Source organism: Cyphomyrmex costatus, unplaced genomic scaffold (assembly GCF_001594065.2).
Source record: "Cyphomyrmex costatus isolate MS0001 unplaced genomic scaffold, Ccosl1.0 scaffold216, whole genome shotgun sequence".
NCBI classification, from domain to species: domain Eukaryota; kingdom Metazoa; phylum Arthropoda; class Insecta; order Hymenoptera; family Formicidae; genus Cyphomyrmex; species Cyphomyrmex costatus.
Genome location: NW_017276214.1, coordinates 1,063,553 through 1,086,257, shown reverse-complemented (window position 1 = coordinate 1,086,257; position 22,705 = coordinate 1,063,553). Strand labels below are relative to the sequence as shown.

At 34.0% G+C, this 22,705-nt stretch overlaps 1 protein-coding gene across 1 annotated transcript; it reads left to right on the top strand.

Annotated features, from left to right (window-relative positions):
- The first annotated feature begins 14,085 nt into the window (after window positions 1–14,085).
- On the top strand, window positions 14,086–22,705 carry LOC108773634 (mucin-17). The gene is made up of 8 exons (XM_018539500.1): window positions 14,086–14,116; window positions 15,611–15,852; window positions 16,171–16,323; window positions 18,850–19,234; window positions 20,091–20,244; window positions 20,437–21,019; window positions 21,257–22,062; window positions 22,366–22,705. Exons 1-8 carry the CDS (start codon window positions 14,086–14,088, stop codon window positions 22,703–22,705), a joined length of 2,694 nt encoding a protein of 897 aa, XP_018395002.1.

Below are 22,705 nucleotides of genomic sequence, written 5' to 3'. Positions count from 1 at the left end.
ATATATATATATATATGTATACACATATATATATTTTTTTTCTGTATACATATCTTCCATGTTACATAAGAATTTATCTTATTTATATTTTGTTTCTATGTAAAATTTAGTCACTAATTTTATTGTGTGTGAAAATGTAAAACGTATATTTTTAATTTAATTACTTAAATTTTTTATTATCTTTCAAAATCTAATATAAATCTAAAATAATAATATTTTTTTATAATTATAATCTAAAATAAAACTTTTAATATTACAAATAAATAATTGTTATTATTTCTATTATTATCAGTCAAAAATTAACTACAGCACTTGAACGACTTTGTATTTTTAAAAATCATATTTATAAGAAGTGTCAATCGGTTAACTTCAATTATTTATGGATACAACACCAAGGCGAATACCTAGTGGAGATGTTGAAAGACATTTTTTTAAATATTTGCATTATTTATGAAGCAGAAAGAATGACACTACTTTTATACATGTGCGGTTACGTTCGATTTAAATTTCGCGCTCAGAAAATTGTAACTCTGAATCAATTACATTAAATTACATTAAAGTAAGTAAAACTTAAAACCTTTTTAAATTCTAATTTTGCAATTTACTTTATTAGGTTTCGCGTTCTTTTTTAAATTGATCGAAGTCACTCGCAATGCATTAAAAAAAACGTAACGTATGAGGTACACGCGTGCACATGTACGATGTACGACACATCGCGTTTTTGGCGTGAAAGATCTTCGAGGACAAACGATCAGGGCAACCAATGAATAAAGAATCGTGTCACTTTCATATAAGCTGAATACGAGAGAAAGCGCGAGAGAGTATTCATCCGTATCTGCGCTTAATTTGTAGGAGCAGAGATGATGCGACGAAATTTTCCAGTTAGGAAAGTAAGAAAGACACCAAACTAAACTTCGTTAATTATTGCAAGAGAGATGGGACTTTTAATACGATAATGTTTCCATTTTTTTAAGAACTCAAAGAAATTCATCCAAATTTAATTCTCTCTCTTATTAATATTGATGTACAATAATATTAATGTAATTTATTAAAAAGGCAAGTAACAAGAAAATTAATTGTTTCATTCCTTGAGATTTAAAAGACTCGTAGTTGCTTTTTAATAAAATTTTGGTTGTAAGATATAGTTTATATAGTAATTCAGCGTTTTAATGATATTATATAATTGTATATGTAATTCCACTTTTTTATTGTATTACATTAACTTTATAACATCAATAATTATTCTGACAATTTTTTGTTACTGTAATTGTAACTTGTATATGAAATCTGCAGAAAAAAAATTCAATAACAAACGGGAGAATTTCTCAAAAGCGTGTTACGTGTAAGAACGATATTCTTAAAATGTTGTTCCGGACTAAAATTCTCCAATCGCAAAAAGAACGAAGAATACCGTCTACAAGACACACATAGATTGTAGAAATATTTCTTACAAACGATCGCGCGCCGTAAACAGACGAGTGAATGTCATCCTCGTCTCACGATACGCCTGAGAATTCAGTCGCATCCAAGACAACGATGTTCAGCAGCAAATAAGCTTGCCGCCCGATAGCATCAAAGCTACCCGAAGCAAAATTTTGAACGAGTCATTTCAACCTTTAATTGCCATCCGCCTTTGATTATCACTGTAGAATTCAAGATGGATGGATCGGCTAATTGATTAAGAAAGAAAAACATATGTCTTATTAACTAATTATTTTAAGATTACAAGCTTTAATTATATTTTTTATCATTATGCGCACACATCCATTAAATCGCGTCCACGATATCCACTAACTTTTGGGACATTTGAAAAAAGTTTTCTTTAGAGAAGAAAACACATTAGACAATATCTATAAAAAATATTTTTGTTAATAATTGCTCTCTTATAAATTTATTATTGTAGTTATCATTTTCTTTATTATTAATTATTAGAGAAATAATTAATATCAATTCTTTCAATTGTTGGACTCTTATTGCCATTCATGATATTTACCCATTGCTTTGATACTATCTTGCATAATCGAGATGTGACCTCGACGAAGAAGATAGTGAACACCCTGTATATCCCTTAGCTGTAAAGCTGAACGAGATTCAAGTGAAAGTGTATAACTGTTTGCACCGTCTATATATTGCCTACGGCATCTTTGCGCCGAGGTACTCCTGGTTGTAATTGGGATATCGCTTATGTTACGTTGCGTTGTATATTACGTGCGCGATACATCTAACGTACGGTATATGCGTAAAAAAACGAGAATTATTATATCAATTAGTATATTTTGGACAAAATAACTTTCACTCGGATCTGATAAATTTCGAAACTATAGCTTTAGTTTTTGGAATCAAAATTTAATAATCTTTTAAGCCTCAAACCACATATCTGTTTAAGAACAAACAACTTAGGACCATTTCTATCAATGTAAGATTAATTTTAATCATCTAGATTCAATTTACTCTTTATTTTTTTCAATTTTTAAAACTAAAAAAAGATGAAGAGTCAATTAAACTGAGATTAAAATTAAACTAAATTGGTAGAAATAGTCATTAATGTCATAAATGAAAGATAAATCTGTTCTTTGAACAGGTCTGCTCAAAAAATGATTATTTGTAGATATTGTTTAATTAATTATTGTTATCCTTTTGAAATTTCTAAATATAACACGCGGCTATAAATTATCATTTACAGATGCAACTACAAATGTAAATAAGTGGTAATAAAAAGTGAATTTAGGAAAAAAAATGGCAAGACTTCTGCATATATTATAAATTCTCTGTTACTTTAAAATAAGATCAATTCAAGTCCAAAGCTTGATTTATTTGTTAACAAAAATTTATTTATATTAATAATTATAACTGTTACAAGAAATTTATAAAGACCTGATCTTTCTCACACACACACACACACACACTTCTTACTCATAAATGCGTTCTAGATAGTTTATATTTTAATGTATTATAAATTTTCAGGTTTTTTTGTGTTTTTACAATTTACTCATTTTCGTTCTTATCTCGATAATTCCAGTCCGATGTATATTATGAAAAAGTTTGTGAGACTTGCGATCGCCCATGTCGTTCTTTCGGCTCACCGAGTAGCCTAGTTGATCGCGTCAGTTGTTTCCATTCGGGGCCGATGGAGAGCGATTGCTAAATGGGCATTCCTAAGAAACCTAAGCTTGCTTTCTAAGCGAGGTCCCCGGTCACGTGCGACCGGATTCGATCCGCGCGGATATTTCTGTTCCGACACGTGCGACTTGTCGTCCACACTCGTGATCTTACGCGCAATCCGCGTGCGTGCGTATGCGAGGGCACGTTCACTGCTCCCGTTTTCCCACACGCCCAACGATACACTTTTGCCCGCAGTCTCGATGTAATACATAGTCATGTGATTACCGCGAAGGGCGTAATAGTATAGGGCAGAACAGAAAGGAACTGTCGCAATTCTTCATTGACCCTGAACGTAACACAGATTTTTTTTTTAATTAGAACGGATAAAGACACCAGATTTAATCGAAACTTGTTTTGTTCGAAAACAATGACTCACATTTATTTAAAAAATTTAATGCTACGTTAATTTTGTATATGTAAGTTTAATTTATATCATTTTATTTTATCTAAATTGTAAAATTATAATTAGTCTAGAATCTATTAGTTCTTAAATTCATATTTCTAAAAATAATTACTAATAAACAAAGCTCTCAAAAAATTAGAAATGTAATTAAAACAAATTCAAACTGCATACATAACATGTTTTATCACAACACACGAATACATTTACAATTCTACCGTCACTACGATACAATGGATATCTTTTATATCTAAAGAAGCTTCAAATCAGGAGCTGAAACATGTTATGTATGCACAATTGAATTTGTTTCAATTATAGATAGAGTTGCGTTTCAAGACCGACGATTGTTCGGCGCGCAAGTTGGGGGATGGAGGGGAATACATATATTACTTTAGATAAATATTGCAAAGAATATTACTACGTCGACCCGCCATCAGAGGTCTATAAATATTCGCAAAATTTTCGCAAGTGCTTTGATACGCGTACATCTCTTTATATAGAATCTCGATTAAATAACTCTCTCAGGCGTATAAGGTAGGCTTCCACTACAATGCCTTACTGATGAGTCCAGTAGTGGGAGCTGGGACGAAACGCCAAAATTACGTGATATATTCTTCGCAATATATTAAAGATTTTATCGAATTTATTGGCTCGTAGCCCTGTTTCTCCTTATTAGTTTTAAATTTATTGAGCCTTAATAAAAACATTTCAATTAAATATATTAAGGAGAAAAAAAATGGCTTGAGAGTCATCTCAAAAGAGTATACAAAAAATCACATATATTAATGTACTTAATAATTTTAAAAAATTTTATTCTCTTAATAAGACTTCTATTATTTTTTTATATTATTAAATTATTAAAAATCAATATATTAAATTTAAAAAGATTTTAACGAGATTATTGGCTCATATTGCCCTTATCTCTTTATATTAGTTGTTTTAACTATATTTCTAATTTTTTCATATGTATTAATTTCTTAATTCTATTTATCGACGACTCGAATTTGTCGTTCACTTTATCCTTATTATTATTTCATATTTCTACTTGATTGTGTATCAAATTTTGTATAAAAGAAATAGAAAGGAAGGGAAAGGCAAAGAAATTATTTATAATTCTAGGTCTGCAATTTTATTTTTGATTAATGCTCGTTTCTACCAATGTGGATTAACCTTTAACCTTAATTCAACTTACTCTTAATTTTTTTTTTATTCTTAGGACTAGAAAAAGATGAAGAGTCAATTGAGATTAAAACTGATAATTACACTGATAGAAACGGGTATATATGTAAGTGGTACTCTATATCTGATCGCGCAGTTTACAATTCTAGATCTTGCTTTGTGTTCGATGAAATGTAATTTTGCAGTGCACTTCTCGACTATAACGCGCTTTCATTTCGCACGAGGCTCTGTCGTTGTGGTAAGAGTATAATTACGAGTTAGTAGCTCGTGCGTTTTCAGCGCGATGCTCTCGCGGGAACGAGTGCAATCTTACGTGCACTAACGGTTGTATTACGTGTGCACTTGCGCTGATGGAAAGTAAAATAAATTTCACGGAACACGCATGTACGCGCATGCGCAGGGAGGTCTACGAGTGAAATCCGCAGACTTCCGCTTCCGATTCGATCTTGCCGCGAAATCCGCTAAATCCGCGACGAGGGAAAGAAATAGAATCTGGGTCGATCGGCCGCAAGCTGCGTGATCAGGAAGCAATTAGGAAATAACAGCAATGTTGTTTGCCATAAACGGCAAAGAATCTACACACATTGCTAAATCGCACTCGTCTCGCGTGATACCTTAACGCACGTTTTTCTCCCTTTTTTTGTTCAGTTTATAAGCAAAATATCTGGCTATAATGAATTAATAATAATATAAATTTTGCAAATGGAAACAAATATGCACCGAGACAAATGTTTGGTTGAAAATATGGACGAACCGGAAAATTCTGATTATATCAGAAGTTCTGTTATCTCCACTAAAATTAGCAGATTTAACCAGAAAATTCCTCATTTTCAATAAAAATTTCAATAAATTTAATTAGACATTTTTCTTAGTACGGAATATACTCTCTGATTATATAGTCGTACATCAATTTTATGAATCGATCTCATCGTAAAGATGATAAAAACGATAAGTTTTTTCAATTTTGCAATTGACAACTTTTTTTGATTTAATAAAGTTAATCGGAGTAAGATCGGACCTGCCTCTATATTCTGAGAATAATTATTATTTATTATATTACTATTGCACAAGGGCCGTTTCCTCGTTGACTCGAAACCTCGATTTAAAGGTGTCGTTGCAAAATTCGCGACGAGTATAACCGCATGGTTATTAATTCTTCCGTTGCCAAATCGCGAACAAATACTTAATCGAAAACCAGAGGCGCGAGGTCGTGCATCGCGAACTACGTCGTAATACGTTTGGGTACTTTGTCATCCGTGAAAATAAGTCCCCGTTTTGCAAGTCCGATGCACGCGAGGGATTTTAAAAGCGTAAGTCTCTCCATACGCGCGCGCATTCTCTTTCCTTTTTCTCGCGTTCGTACAAGCGCGCGAATGAACATTACGAACGATTCCTGCGCAGATTTCGTAATTACGACTGCCTAACGACGGGGCTCCAATCCGACGCGGTTTTGCGGTAAACTCCAACAATCTCCAGAGCGGATTTCTGACGATCTGGAAACAAAAAGATATTAAAATTTGCGACACCGATCTATTATCCCGCCACAAATTTTAAATTTCTTTTCTTTTTAAGAATATCGATTTAATCTGTTTATTTAATATATTGTACACGTGTTGTAATTCGCTGGAGCTTAATGTTCTCTCCAAATTCTTTGGAGAGAAATCTCACTCTAAAGTACAAAAATTTGCCAGTCCTGAAAAAGAGTGGCTCAATTTTCAATCTTTAAAGACGATATTCTCATAGTCTATTCTTATTTTAAGGCCATCTTAAGTAATATCTTAAGGTGCTAATGTCCTTTGATTGGTTTATGACATCTTAAGATTGAAATATAAGAATCGACGAATGAATACCGGATTTATGAAGCCAGCATGACGATATCAAAAAAATTACAATAGTTCTAGTAGCACATTTCATAGTTCTACAGTTCATTATAAAAATAAGCAATAGTTCCGCATTTGTAATACTAAAAAATTAAAAATGATGATATGTCGTATTAACTTCGAGAATCTAGCACATCAATATGTGATTGATATCGAGAGAATGTCGTGCTAGCTTCACAGATCCATGAATGTCGGCCTATAAATGAGATTTCACTTTTCAGAATGAAATTAATTTTAAAAGTTTTAGAGAGCAATATCTTCGATCATGAAATCGATTTTGAATGATAAATATTGAACGTTGTTTCACTATGATTAATTTAATTATTTTCACTCGGCTACAATAAATTTAATCAATGACTCACACAAAGTACATTTACTTTTATTTTGATGGACAATGTTCATGGAAGTCTGAGACGATCTTAAGGAGGGATCAAGAATTTATCAGAGGGCAGACTATGAGGAATAAATTAAGAGGTGATGAATTAGCAGCCGCAAGGTGAAATCGCAGATCTTCAAGAAGGGATCTTCTTCATCTCTTCGGCTAGTACCAGCCGGAAAGTCGCGCGACGCAGGACGTTTAATTAAAAATAGTTGTCCTCGGGACAAAAGTGAGGGAAAAATCGGCGTAACAAAACCAGCGAAACCTCATGAACGGCCGTGATCTCTCCAAGAAGGTGAGGGAGTCAACGTCCGCCATTTGTCGTTAAGATGCGCAGACAATGAAAAACCCCCGTTTCTTTCTGTTTCATTTGAATTTCACTTCACCGATGAATCATCTGATGATTATCTATTTCCGAAGGAAAATTCGTATCTAGGAAGCAGACGAAACTTGCAACGCGGAAATGATTACGTGACAAAGAAGCTCGGAGATATTTTGTGGGATTAATGGCCGAATTAATGCCAATAGCGTTTGTTCCTAGGGAAAAGGATCAGCGATGTCTGAGCCAACTGTCCATTAAAATAACGTGCGAGAATTCTCTCTTGGCAGAGAATTAATCTTTTCCAGTTGGAAGAAGAGGCTGAAGAAGAATAAAAAGTCGCACGCATGGGAAAGTGTTTTCCCGAGAATTCTCAGAGTTAGCTGAATTGTGATTAGACTTGTCTAGAATTGTCTCGCTTAGGAGACGGATGCATAAGATAGATTGCGTCAGATGTACATAAATTCGTTAGGAAGAAATTGTCATTCACGTGAATTTAAATGCCACGTGGAAGAAGACTTTCCACCCACTCAATGCCTCACAATTACGAATTTTATATCTTTTAATCAATTCTATTTGCGTCAAATAAGAACGGATGTTTTCGGTCTTCCATAATTTATTCTGGCTTGCCTCATTTCGCTAATCTACTAAATAAAGTGATCTAATACACTGAAAAAAATACTAAATTTAAAAAATATTATTAATTTATTAATTTATTAATAAAACAATAAAATTATTAATTATTATATTTGTTTGAATAGTTCTAAGTAAATATTTACTAAATGCAAACATATTTATTTGATACAAGAACTATTAATTTGATTTAATTATGGTTTTTATTATTTTGAATAAAGATTTATTTACTGAAGAAATAGATGTTTAATTAACACAATTTAAAAAATATATATATTTATCAAGATTTACTATTTTTACTATTTTTTTTTCAATTAAAATATTTCCAAATTTATTTCGTCTCTATGAGGTTCATGGTCATCACATCGGTTCAAGTGGAGCTGAAGCAATTAGTATGCAGACGTAATTTTGCACGACTCCGTTTCTGGAGACGCGAATATGCTAATGTTTTCCAACGTTGTTACTTATGTTAAATGGCTCTATCTGAATTATTGCGTTTTCGGAGCGTCTTCTTACGCTGCTTTCGATATATTTTCGCTTAGCGAGAGAGATATGATGGTATTTCCAAAAGAGGAGCAATGACTAGAGGAAAACTGATTAACATACATCAGTCGAGTGAGAAACGAAGAGCCTTTCGAAAGCGAAGCAAACTGCGCGTACAGTGCGGCGAATCGACATAAGTGATACGTCAACAGTGAAAAATTTCCATTTTGGAAACTTTCGATTATAAAATCCTTAATAACATGAATATCGACGAATATGGCTGCAATAATAAATAGAATTTGTATTATTTTAATAAATACACTTAAATTATCAGTATTTATTATATTAATTTATATAATCAAATCATATTTATCATATTTTTTACTCGTTTTGGCTGTTGTCGAAAAATATCCTAAATTTACTATAATTTATAAATGTTTACAATTTTTATTATTAATTCACTATTAAGGAAAAAAATGCCAATCATTTTTATTGAAATATTATATATTCTTATACTATTAAAGATTATATTTACACACCATCTTTAGTTGCTTTTAATATCCTTAGTTATATGAAACTGGCTAATTGTATAGTTATTCCCCTAAAGAGTAGAGTGACTGTAATTGAACAGTTTTGTAACTATGGATGTTATTAAACCCAATTAAAAGTATCGTGTAAATGGCTACATTGCCATTGTGTCAAAGATATATACATATACAAATTATCCACTTAACTAAAAACAACTATTTAAGCAAATAAGCTATAGATATTGTTTATTTATAATTAAAGTATAGGAAAGCGCAAGGTTCAGCAGAGTTCAAATTTAGAGAGACGAGAATTGCATCGAGAACATTTTTTACATCCACGCGGAAGGAAAAAATGCCGAAAACGTAACTGCAGAAATGTGTACGTAGGCAGTTGATTCCTGAGGCCCGGTTGATGGTCGATGGACTCGACGGTCTTGGGCTGACCATGATCTTGAGCGATCGAGCGGACGAACACCATTCCTGCCGTTGATGACCGGTTTTCAGCATATTTCGAGACAGGCTTTCGCCCAGATCGTTACTCTTGACCACGAAATTTATGCTCACGGACGTAATAATTAGTTTCTCGGTCTCCGACACATCGTTTGGTCGCTTAATTGTCACCATAGGATCTCGCGACAATCGTGTTAATGACGTGACAATCCGAAACTCGGCAACGTTAAGACATATTTCCACTTCCTTAATTTCCAACTCTATTTTAGACCGTTATTTGCGTATACTTTATAATTTTCTAATTAATAAATTAATTAAATTAGAATGTAAAAAAATATTATGTAATCGTGTGTTTAAAAAATAGCAAGTATCTATAAAGGGAGAGAGTTTCTCGTGAAGTTGTATAAATTATTTTTAAATGCGAGTCACTAAGGTTTTTTCTCTTCGTACGTCATGGAATATTGCTTTGTGCATTTCACGATTCTTTCCATGAAAAAACAGTACATTTCGATCGTAAGAAATAGTCGTCGGACGCGCGGGAAAGGGTTTACTCGAATGCTCGACCGAGATTTACGCACGTTGCAGCACGGTATTTCTTTTTTACATTACAAGTCATTACACATACCGTGCACGTATACGCGCGCATGTGTATACGATATAGCAGAATAGAGCGAGAGAGTAGGGCCACTCCTCTTTACCTTCGCATGAGTATGACTCGTCATAGTCGTGAACACCTTGAATTCTCACAGTGATTATTTTTGACTATTTGTTTTATTGTCTTAATCTCTATTAATTTTCATTTATAACACGTTCAAATTTGGAAAGATTTAAAATCTCTTTGTACCAATATTACCTTTCGTAAACAAAACGATATAAAATGATATAATAATGATTAATGAAAATATAAACTATATAATATTTATATAATATAATATATAATATAGAAGGATAATATATTAATTAGATAATATATATACTAGATATGTTAATTATATGACAATTAATAAAACGAATAATTTCGCACAACACAGTTTTCCGAATGACATCCTCAGGATATCCATATTTTAGGACATTCTGAGGGCTGGAATTCCTTAGGATATTTCTTTAAGAATATTCAGAATGTTTTAAGATTTTTTTACATCGACATTACCATTTATAAATGAAACAATATAAAATTTTATAATTATAATATTAATTAAAATATGAACTATTATGTAATACTTATATAATACATAATAAGAAGAAGAATGTGATATATTAATTAGGTAATACACATATGTGTTGTGTGGTTTGTTTTTTTGTGGGTGCATTGCTGTTTCTCCTCATAATATAAAATAGATCTTTTCTATGCTTTTAACTATCCATATAAAAAGGCCACTACGGATGGCCATAAATTGTAATATCTATTACTTTTATAACGATGAATAGGTTCTCCATTCGACAGGTTACGTATGATCAGCAAATTCTCACTCATTTTCAAGTTACAATAATTCGCCGCGTAGTACCCTATCATCAGAAACGGTTCTCGCGATGGAAGCGTGACGTTTGCGCTTTTCAGTTTTATAGTTGAAGCCGTTATTTACTGCTCGCCGAGATCAGCCCGCGATGCAGTCGTGAGAGAACGGGTGAAAGGAGCGCTCTCGCGATTCCGCGATGCTGCACACCGCTACTCTGATTCCCCCGATTGCGATTCTGGGTCTCCAGAAAAAAGGCTGCCGGATTAAAAGATCGCTTCTGTAAAACCGCCTACGACGGAAGTGTTTCGCACTTTGCGGTGTTTAGGAAAAGGAAAGCAGCGAAAGTGCGGTCGAGCGAGCCTTATTTCGCATGAAAGATACATAAGCCATAAAATGAATAATTAAGAGCTAAAAAAATTAGTACACCCATTGCCAACGGACGATTGAGAATTAGGAACGAAAAATTTCGCGAGTTTGATAATAATGAAAATCGATGACAAATTCGATTGATTTCAAGCGGATTTCTAAACGCGATCTTTTATAATTCAAAACTCAATTGAGAATGCACGATTCGAAAGGACGAATAATATTCTCTCTCTCATCGGCTTTATTAAGGATTGTCTTCACAAGGATTGTCCAAGGTTGCCATAGTTAGAGGAACGTCCGGTAAACTCGAGACACCCTGTATAGCAATCGGTGATGTATAACGGCGCGCACTGTAACGGCACACGACGCGCTTATTAAAATAGATTTAGATGCATAATAGCAAACTGATATTGTTTTTCAAAATTATATTAAAGATGTATCTCTATTTCAAAGAACATATAAAAGTGTCAACAGAAAATTGAAATGTAATTTTATTTTAATTCTTAACATCCATAAACAATCAAATTTTGTTAATAAAAAATTAAAGTCATCATTTTGCGACTTTCTTTTAATTTGAAATTCTATAACTTTTAACAATAATAACGATATATAATATATAATATATTGTCATTGCGAAACTTTTTTTACCGTATAAAATCTACGCAATGACACTAACAATACCGTTACTGTCATTAAGAGTTATAGAATAGAGGCATAAAGATGCACCTTTAATGTCATTTTGACGTCAAAATGACGACAAATACCGTCAACTTGTTCAGTGTATGTAATAAAGAGTTACAAAATATAGGGGCTTTAATGTCATTCTGACATCAACATAACGATAATTTTTTCTCAGGTAACAAACTAACGCTATTTGTTGTCATTTTGATGTCAAAATGACGACAAATAATGTCGATTTGTTACTTGGGAAAAAGCGCGTGCCATGTTGCGTTTTTCGAGCCGCCTCCGTCAATCCGATTTGACATCACAAATCTTGGGTGTGCCTGCTCTCTGGAGGCACCTCTTACCATTGTTTCGGGTTGTTAAAACGATTACCGGCAAGGCAGTGGTTGCGCGTTACGTAACGATCCCGTCGCGCGAGCGCGCACTTTCCTCGCCGCGATTGTGTTAACGTAGCTGTTACGTTAGTCTCACACAGGATGTTTTCCGAACGAGCTCACAATGCTCATACTCGAGCAGATAACGATCGAACGAGAAGGAAATTTTTTAACTTACGACACTCGATTGCCTCACGCAGTCGCGAAATTACTCCGATCTTTTATCCTTTTCTTTCGTCTGCATTCGATAGCGGTGAATTAAAATTCGATGGACAATGTCAATGTTTTACGTAAATGAAAGTTTTATCCACAGAGAAGTTAAAGAAATCAAAATATCGGGTGATATTAAAATTTATACCAAAATATTCAACAATTATTAAGAGTTTTCATTTGAAAAAATTATAAGTTTTAATTTTAATTAACATTTTATTTAATTTTAAATTAAATTTTAACTTAATATAATTTAATTAATTTTAATTTAATTAAAATTTCCAATGTTAATTAGATAAAAACGAACATTTTTGTTGAAAAGAGAAATTTATTACAATAACAATCAAATAGATGCCATTAAATCTCATTAAATCGGTCAGTATCTATTGAAATATTTCTTCCGTAGAGAAACGGAGATGTAACTGCGTAAATCCAAGGTCGAACTCTCGCGTAGGAGAATTGATAATTAGAAATCTCTGTGAGAGATGAGCGCACATAGATAATTCACAAGACGTTATTTCTAATGAAGCAAAATCCGCTATTTTTACATAATCGTTAATTGTTAAGGGAGAGGAAAAGTAACGGTACTTTGCAAAATAACACGGTAATGTGTCATATTTACGCCGTTGATGTAACACGTAATTTTTATCCCGTCCTAGAAGATGGTTATAAGAGGCCAATTGCACGTTCAACTGCAATAATTGCGTAATTATCTGAGAATTACAGCTCGATTCTCTCATGATCATAGAAGATATTATTATAAATAATAAATGTAACTCACAAATTATTCTGTCTTGTCAAACAGTAAAATAAACAAGAGCATGTTCAAAAATGAGACATAAGACGTCTTAAAAACTTCTAAAAAGCGTTTAAAACATTTTTGTGAAAGATGTCAAAGATATTTAAGAGATACCTTTAAGACGACTATCTCGAGTTTGAACTTTTTGTTGTTTAAGCGGTGACGTAATATATTTTTATTGCTTATATGACGTAAAAAATGCTAGATTATGACGGCTATTATACATATATACTAAGCACTGGACTGTTATACGTAAAATGATTAATGTACAAGAAAATTTTTTTCTCATGTTTTTGTTGTCTTATAATATTCACTCTTTCAGATTCCACGAAATTCGTGTGTCCGCTTAGGATGAGATCAGACTGAGCGCAATGGTATCGAGATACTTCGTGTTTGTCGCAGCGTATGGTGAGTAAATTGATGTCGTCGCTGAATTTTATAGAATTTTGAGTAAGATACTTCCTGTTTCACACACACACACACACACACAATTCCACAATTCATATCAATTTTTATTAATTCCTTTCAGCCTTGTATAGATAAAATAAAATTTCATTGTAAAATAATATTAATCTAAAAAAAATTTTATAATAAATCATTAGGCAAATTATAACAGATTTTTGTGAACTTGCGACTTTAGTTGCAGTGTCCGCCGCACAAGTGTACAACGGCTACTCGGAGGATGCAGTTGCAGCAATCGAACCAGCAGCTACAAATAATGATTTCGTCACACAAACTGTCTACGGTTTCCTGGACTTCACCACGACAATTGGTAACACAGTGATGGTCTTCAGTCCTCAAAGCGCTCCTCCAGGTAACATGTCCAAAATACTTCTTAATTATACTCGGATGATTACATCAAATCTGCGAAAATTGAAATACATTATTATTATTGCAATAATAATTGATTAATAAAATTATAAACATGGTAAAATTTTATAAAAAGAATAAATTATTAAAAATATTAAACACGTACATTTATAAACATTTGCGTTTTACCATGATAGTTTTTCAATGAAGATAAGTATATGTATACGTATCCTACCTATTTTGCAGAACTGTCGATAAAATCGTAATGTCGAAAATAAATGTAGTGCGTATTCGTGCTAGTAAGAGCTGCTAAGATTAACTCTTATTTTTTAATTTTTCTTTGCTTATTTTATTCTATTACCTTATTTTACTATTTTGTTTTATTCTCTCTCTCTCTCTCTCTCTCTCTCTCTCTCTCTCTCTCTCTCTCTCTCTCGCTTAATTTTCGTTTATTTTTGTATTCTACACATATCTCTATATCTGATCTCTATATTTACACTCACTGTCTTTTGCTTATAATTATAACTGTAAAGTATCTTTAGCGTTGAAGGGATATCATCTTAGAGCGCATAATCAATAACGATTTATTTATGTATATCTTAATTATTAATTAGTACGAAAAAAAATTTCGAGGTATTCTGAAGAAAGAATCCTCTAAAAACCAAATGACGAGGGCTGTCAGTCAAGCAGAAAATTCGCAATTTGTAATCATGAGGTGTCATGCGATCTTGAATTGTGGATATAATGCCAGAAAATACTTTCTAACAAGTGTAATCAACACCTTTTATTATGCCGTGCTCGTTCATGGATTCTGATTCTTTGATTGTGAGTTAAGGATGAATCCTTGAAAGGCTGAAGAGTACTGTAACATTATATATATGTACACAAGATGAGCCTTGGCAAGGGGCATCAGGTATCAATCTCTTTAGCATATCGCTGTCCGGGTTTGCGTACAAATCGTCGTGCTCATTGTCATGATTCTTTTGTCATGTCTTCCCCTTGACTTTTCAAATCGCCCACTCAATAACACAAAGCTGTTCGCTTCTTTTTTCCTAAATAAAAATGAAAATATTTTAATAAATTATTTTACAAAAAATAATTGTAATAAAATAAAGCTGTAAATAACAACTGAAGTTTGATATCAGCATAATTTACAGCATGATTAATAAAATAATATAATATAAAGTAGGTATATTTTTAACTTTAAAAAACTAAAATATAATATAAGAATTATTATGCAATTTAAATGTGATGGAATCAAAATTAGAAATAATAAATAGATAATACGCACGATAAAATTGAAAAAAAAGTTGAGGAAAAAGATTTTTACGTATCTTGAATTCTTCCTCTTCAAGAGATAAGGAATTTGACCGAGACCTTCAGGACGAGCGTTGGCCGTCAAAACATTCTTTTTTAGTCTCATTTTCGCGATCATTCGACCTCGCAGATGTGCAATTTTTATTCCCGTCAGGTATGCAAATGTGTCGTTAATTTTCAGAAGGAGGTGTCGTGAAGAAGACCACGTCCCCCCCGGCGGCGATTCACACAAAGCCGACGACGGAGCAGCAGCCGAAGAAAAATGTCCCCGACATCCAGCCCAGCAAGACGCACAAGGCCGAGGATCAGGGCGGTGAAACGAAGAAGCAGTTGAAGGGTACAAAGATTATCGTGAATTCCGTGGTCGAGCAGAACGTGGTGAATTCTTCCGAGAATACCGCGCCGAAACCAACGAAAAGTCAGGTGAGAACGGAATGACTCTGTACAGGATATCCTGTAATTATACATACATATTATATTACGTGAACGCCTAGTTCTTCGACTTTAAGGTCGATTTTTTTTATAAATGCCCTCAATCTCTGAATACGTGAGATATTCTCCTTACGATAATTCTAACTTGTACAATATACAATAATCAGATCTTTTAAATGATTATATATTTAAATTATATACATTGTGCAGTTTAATTTTGTAATAATTAAATTATTATAATAAATTATGCAAATTATAAGACGTTGTGTATTAAAAAGTCGACCTAGTTATAAATCATAATTCTCTCAGGAATCAAGTAAACAAACGAAGACACCTACATTGTCATCGGTGGTTCAAGTACATACTAAGGATGAAACTCCAGGCGTGAAAAACAATCTTGCTGAACCGGAATATGATTTTCTCTCGAAGCAACCGACGGAAGTGATCGACGAGACATACAAGGTATGTAAATGTAGATCACAAAAATAAAGCAAATATGTAAATGCAAAAATTATTAGTTTCCTCGTTAATTGAAACTTCAAAATATGTAATTTTATACATTATTTAATTGTGTACTATGTTTTAGAGTTATTGTACATAACAATTACATTTTACACTTTTTTAATAACTTCCTGGCCTCCTTTTAATATTTTCAACTGGATCAACTAAATAACGGATTTGCTTTCTCTGCTAGTGAAAGAAGTAGAGAAAATGACATATTTAAACATACATGTTATACTTTAAAATCTGCAATATGTATATTAAAATAATATTTTCTATATAAATATAATATCTTTATCTTTAAATTATCAGTTTACGACATTTAATTTTTAGTTCTGACATTTTATTTGTAATGATAAAGTAATATTTTAGAATTATATTAGATTAGTTATACTTTTATAAATTCAGCAAAGCCATTCACCGAAATTTGCCTTAGCTGACTTTTTTGACTAAATGAATATCAATGTGAAGTTGGTCCTACTAATTTTTGAAAAAATTAACTTTCTACAGCTCATTCGATTGTTCATTCGTTTGCATATTTAATTATTCATTGTACGCACATTTTGAATTTTTGTTTGCATAATTCTGGTAATAAAATTATTAAAAAAACAATAGAGATACTATTTCACACTAACTCCTAATAACCATGGGCAAATTAGATTTAACTAGTTTCAATCGATAGATTTTTGTTTGCATATGTTTAGTTAAAAAATTATTAACAATAAAAGTTTCGAGAATAGTCGAATCAGGTAGATCGGTTTAAATCACCGTTACTTTTGAATATTCAAAATGACAAATCGATAGATTTTCATTTATACATTCAGAAATAAATTGATTTTTCGTTCATGGTGATTTTCAGTAATTTGAACTTATTTATCTAAGTCAACTCTCTCAAAATAAAGGTGTGCAAAAGAAAAGTACCTTATTGCGGAATATGCAAACAAAAATCTATCGATTGAAACTAATTAAATCTAGTTTGCTTGGTTGAGAAGTTAGTGTGATATTAGTCGTCCTAAAAATGTTTTTAATAAAAGTTGAAAGGCCATCTTCATTAGAGTTAAATCAATAACTTACTTTTGAAAGAAATCGTAAAGACAAATCTTATATTTTATAACTCTGTCCAATCTCATATTACATGAAGAGAAAATATCTAAAATATGATCTAATTCGTTAAAAATGTGGCATTGGCTCTTTCGGAATCCAGCAACAATTTCGCGCTCACAAGATCCGCGATTAATTCTTCACGCTCGATTGCAAAGGCAGGAAATCAGATATCCTGTTTATAAAGTGACATTGATCTTCAGCGCACGTGAGCAGGAACCGCGAGAAATGAAAATTTCGAATCTCGTTTCATATCTCTAATTACTGCTAAACTGGATCGCGTCAATAACGAACGGATGTCATCGCTAGAACGAGTTCTTATTGCATTCTAGTTCGAATACTAAACGGAAAATGGGTCGTCTAGCTGGCGGGATAAGAATAAGGTCGTAATGGAAACGGTGCTCAGCTTTACCGTAAATTACGCAACGGGCATCTCGCAAGCAACTTTCTCGATAACTCGCGCGCGAAGCCGCCGCAAAATTATTCGGAATAAACGCGTCGGTGTAATTTTCCGCATGCCGTAATCGATTTCCTAGCCGATCCTTTCTAGTTGCCCTCCTCTCTCCGTCCCTCAGCTCTGACGATCAGCGTGAAAGTCCGATCTGATCTTACCGATACATAAATCGGTTTCACCCACGAAGCACGATAAATATGCTTTTCCGACCGTATTTTCCAGTGTTACTGCATCTTAAATATTTTATTGCATTTAAATCAAGTTATTATATTACTATCATATTCTTTTACATATGTACATATAAAATTATTATATTATTAAAATATTTTGTTATAGCTTTTACTACTCGGTATACTTCTCTCTCTCTCTCAACGTTTCTGAAATATAAACATTTTTGTAACTTACTGGTTTTTCCATATCGTATACAATGTTATTTATGCGTTTATTATATAAATCGCACACACATTTTGAATATTCTGATTCAATTTCCATACATACTTCATAACAAAAGATTTCACTGGCAATCGGTTATAACTATATGTAATCACCAAATAATATATACATCTACAATGCCCGGTTAATAATAACTATGATTGCCGGTGAAATCTTCTGTTATAAAGTATGTATTGTATTGAATCAGAGCATTCAGAATGCGATTTATAAACACTAAGATAAACGCATTGCATGCGATACGCAGAAGCTAGTATAAAGTCATTTATGATGTTAACAAAAATGTATATCTCCAAAACGGTTGAGTTTTCGACTTATGTTCATTAAGATTTTTTTACTAAGATATGTATCATCTATCACGTAAATGATAATTTATTCTTTTTAACACCTTACAATTGTTTACTGCACATAATTATCATTATGATTGTCCTTGATGACATGTATGGCATCTATTATTTAATTATAATTTTGGTTTCTAATAGTTGATCAACCTGCGACCCTCGTCGAAAGTACATCACAAGCCGCGTACCACTCCGCGAAGGGACAAAGAGAACCCAACTGGCCTGGTAACCAAGTTGGGCGGCACCATCGTAAAAGATGGACTCACGACCGTGCATGAGACCAGCGTGATCGGGACTTATATCAACGGCAAGTATGCCCAAGTATTGCAGAGCTCATCAAGAATTCTATCGGCGCCGGTCGCACCAATAGGTGAAGGTAAGATTCGGCCCTCCAGCACCAATCGCATCCTGAAAACTATTAGTCCTCAGCATGGCAAGCTGAAACCACAGCTGGAGCCCACCCCGACTCATCAGCAACAGGACGAATCTTCACTGCCCTTGGAAGCTCTTTTTAATGAACCTTCTGGTGAGTATTTTATGATAAATTTTTATAAATTTTGTGTTGCATTTAAATTCTTTTTTGTATAATCTAATTATAAATTTGTCATATTAAATAATATCATACTTTTTTAATAAAAATATTACCACTTTTTCTACAAGTGTCGTGCTGGACTCAGGTATTAAAAAATTGATTAAAAATATGTAGAGGCCGGAACTCTGTTTATAAATGATTGCATTGCATAGAACTCTGTAAGAACTGCCGTTGAAACTGATAGAAATAGTCAGCACGTCACTTTTTCTAGAAGTTTTATGCCATTTTCTATATATAGGATGTATAAAAATTGTTAAATATTGTTATTTTATTTTGAAAATGCATATCTTAGTTGGTTTTTAGTAGAACTATCGGGAACTGTTGCTAAAAGTGCAAATATTAATTTTTTTCTCGTACTTTAGAGGAAATCTGACGTGCCAGATTCGCGTAGTTAGCACGCCATATTTTCAATTTTAGTTTTTTCATATTAAAACTGCGGAGCTATTTTTTATTTCTAGATAGAACTGTAGAACTGTGAAAAGTGCTATTGGAACTGTTGTAATTTTTTTGATATCGACAGAATGTCGTGCCAGCTTCACAGATCCTATAACCAAACCCACGCGTCCTTTGGAAAATTTTTGTGGTCACACAGTGTAATATATAAAAAATATTAATTAATAAATTTATTATTATCGCAGTGGACGATAAATCAATATAATAAATAAAAATCAATGTAAATTTAAATTCTTATCTTTATATTAATTTTTTCATTTTCAATAAAATTCATAATAGATACAAAATTTTTTTAATAATCTTTGAAGAATACATTGATTAACTTTTATTCCATTAGACACTTCAGTACGATCGACGCGAAAACCTTCGATCTCCAATAATTCACCCAGACCCAAATTCCGAAACAAGATTGCCGATGAATACGATAACAGCGAACCACAGCAAACGAGAATTGGAAAGAATCGTTCCAGCACGACTCGACCAAATTACAAGTGAGTGCTAACAGAAGAGTACAATTAGAAAAACAAATCTATCAGTGATTTATCTGCTTTCTTTCAGTTTTATCAAACGATCATAAATTTTATTATCCTGTCTTTTCTTGTAGGTCAGAAAACATAATACAATAATTTGACGTGAAGCTACGATCTTTTTTATAATCCTCTTTTATAAATCATTCTCCACAGAAATCGTCCCGCAACTACCACTACTGAAGCACCCATCACTCGTCGTCGCAGTGGTTTCCGGCCGAACAGTCAATCCCCTAACTCACCCTCGAAACAGTTGACGAAATCAAAGAACAGCGATCAGCAACCGTCAACACCGATCAGTCTTCTGCCCAAGGTAAAGCTACCGAGGACGCAAGGTCGCTGGTCATACAAGACCACGCCGAAACCAAGAATCATGATTCGTAAGCAGGTGGATGAAGAAGATTTGCGAACATCGACAACCGAGCCAAGTACAGCAGAGTTGATTCCCGGGGCAGTTTTTGACGAGCAAGGCAAGACGCCAGCGACGACGGCGATGATGATCAACGTTTCCCCGATCTCATCCAATGTTGCCCAGAGGAAAGAACTGTCCTTGACGGAGGACGAGCTAGATCCCAGTGAAAGCGAAGACGTGGCTAGTGTCAGCATGCAACAGGATCAGCAGCATCCTGGAGAACAAATCCTACCAGTAGAGACGCTCAATGTGGAAATCTCCACCGCGGCGGATCTCGACAATATATACTTCGAGATTGCCACTATCAAATCGCCTTACTCTTTCCAAGTAAGTTTTCCCAATTTTATTTTAATATCTATTTATTTATGTGTCAAAAAGATTGAATTGAATAACATAGTGCTGAATACATCTAAGAATATTATAATAGCATAATAAAATTATTGACTTTTGATTTATATCGCGTTTATTACTTGATATTAATTGTTTGATCCACTGCGGATCACAATATATCTATATAATTACTAAATTATATAGATCCAATAACCTAAGATATTCTATCTTTAGGTAGGAACACTCCGAAATACTCGCTACATCACAGTGACCTCCACCATCAAGAAAACATTTGCAACGGCCGAACCGAGCAGTTCAATTTCACCAACGGAGCCGCTCACTGAGAACATCTTGGCGAACACTGGGGCTGCTTACGAGTCGACCTTGCCACTAGACTCATCTATCGCGACACTACCAGCGATCTCCTTAGATGCTGCTCAGGCGACACCGCCATTAGAAACGCTGACAGAGACGTTCTCGACGACTCAAACGTTGCTGAAAACGCATATGTTACCAGTGATCTACGCCGGCAACAGCACCACTCGGTTGACCTTGGTGCAAACGTATAACATCGCTCGAGTGGTGACGGCGACGAAGACACTGCCACCGATGGAGATCTATCAGTTTATTCCGAGCAAAACGTTAAACGAGTTCAACTCGAAGCTCGATGAAGCCGGCAGTGAACTGCATCTCGAGCTCGACTTTGGCGATGACGATCGTGATGACGAGGATATTCCAAAGAGAGTGGTGGTGCCCAACAACGATCCCGACACCGACCTGGATGTTTTTAAGTCAGCATCGCCGTCCAAGGTCAAGAGCGACACCGCAACCAGCAGCAATGCAGAGCCTCAGCTGACCCCAGAGCAGGCCCAACAATTGGCTCTACTGAAATATTTTGGCCAACCGCAACCTCAGGTCATCACTACATCCAAACCAGTAGTCACTTTGGAGACGCTATATGAATCGCACGTGATTCCTGTGGTGAACTTGGGGAATACCATCTACTCGACACTGACCAGGCCAGTCGGCACCGTACCTAAGTCAGTATCTCTTACTCTAAATGCTTTTAATAAGCGAATTTTCTTTTTTTACGTAATGGATATACGTATACAAAATTGGACATTTATTCATAAATAAAATTGAATAATGTATTTAAAATATTTAGTAAATCATATGCGTTCATCTATTGCAAGCATTTTATATTATACTATATTTTACGCTATATTTTATTGCATTTTCTATGTATCCTTATATTTTATCAAATATAAAATAATAAAGAACATTATATATATAATATTTATCATTTTTATAGTAATATATATTCATCGCATTTTCTGCTTCAGGACGTCCTACGAATATGGCACGTCTACCCTGAGTCCGGTGCTGCCGCAACCACAGATACAGCAGGTGCCACAGTTGCCACTGTTTCCGCAGCAACCGCAATTCACGGTGACGAGCGCGCCCATAATCACTCAGACTCTCGCTACCGTATCTGACTCGCGAGTACTAAAACTGACTTTCGGCGCCAAAACCGCCTATACTACTCTCTTCTCCACAAGGATCGTGCCTACCGAACTCACTACCTACATCACCAACACGGTACCGATACAGCCGACAGTAGCAGCATACCCCGGTTACTATCCGGCGCCGGTGCCTTACCCACCCTTCCCCTTCGTCGGTTAG

Bases quoted from the DNA above. Each gene is read 5' to 3' on its own strand.
- LOC108773634 (XM_018539500.1), top strand. From the start codon at position 14,086: ATGGTCTTCAGTCCTCAAAGCGCTCCTCCAG. The intron at 14,117-15,610 runs GTAACATGTCCA...GTTAATTTTCAG, and splicing joins TCCTCAAAGCGCTCCTCCAG to AAGGAGGTGTCGTGAAGAAG. The intron at 15,853-16,170 runs GTGAGAACGGAA...TAATTCTCTCAG, and splicing joins CGAAACCAACGAAAAGTCAG to GAATCAAGTAAACAAACGAA.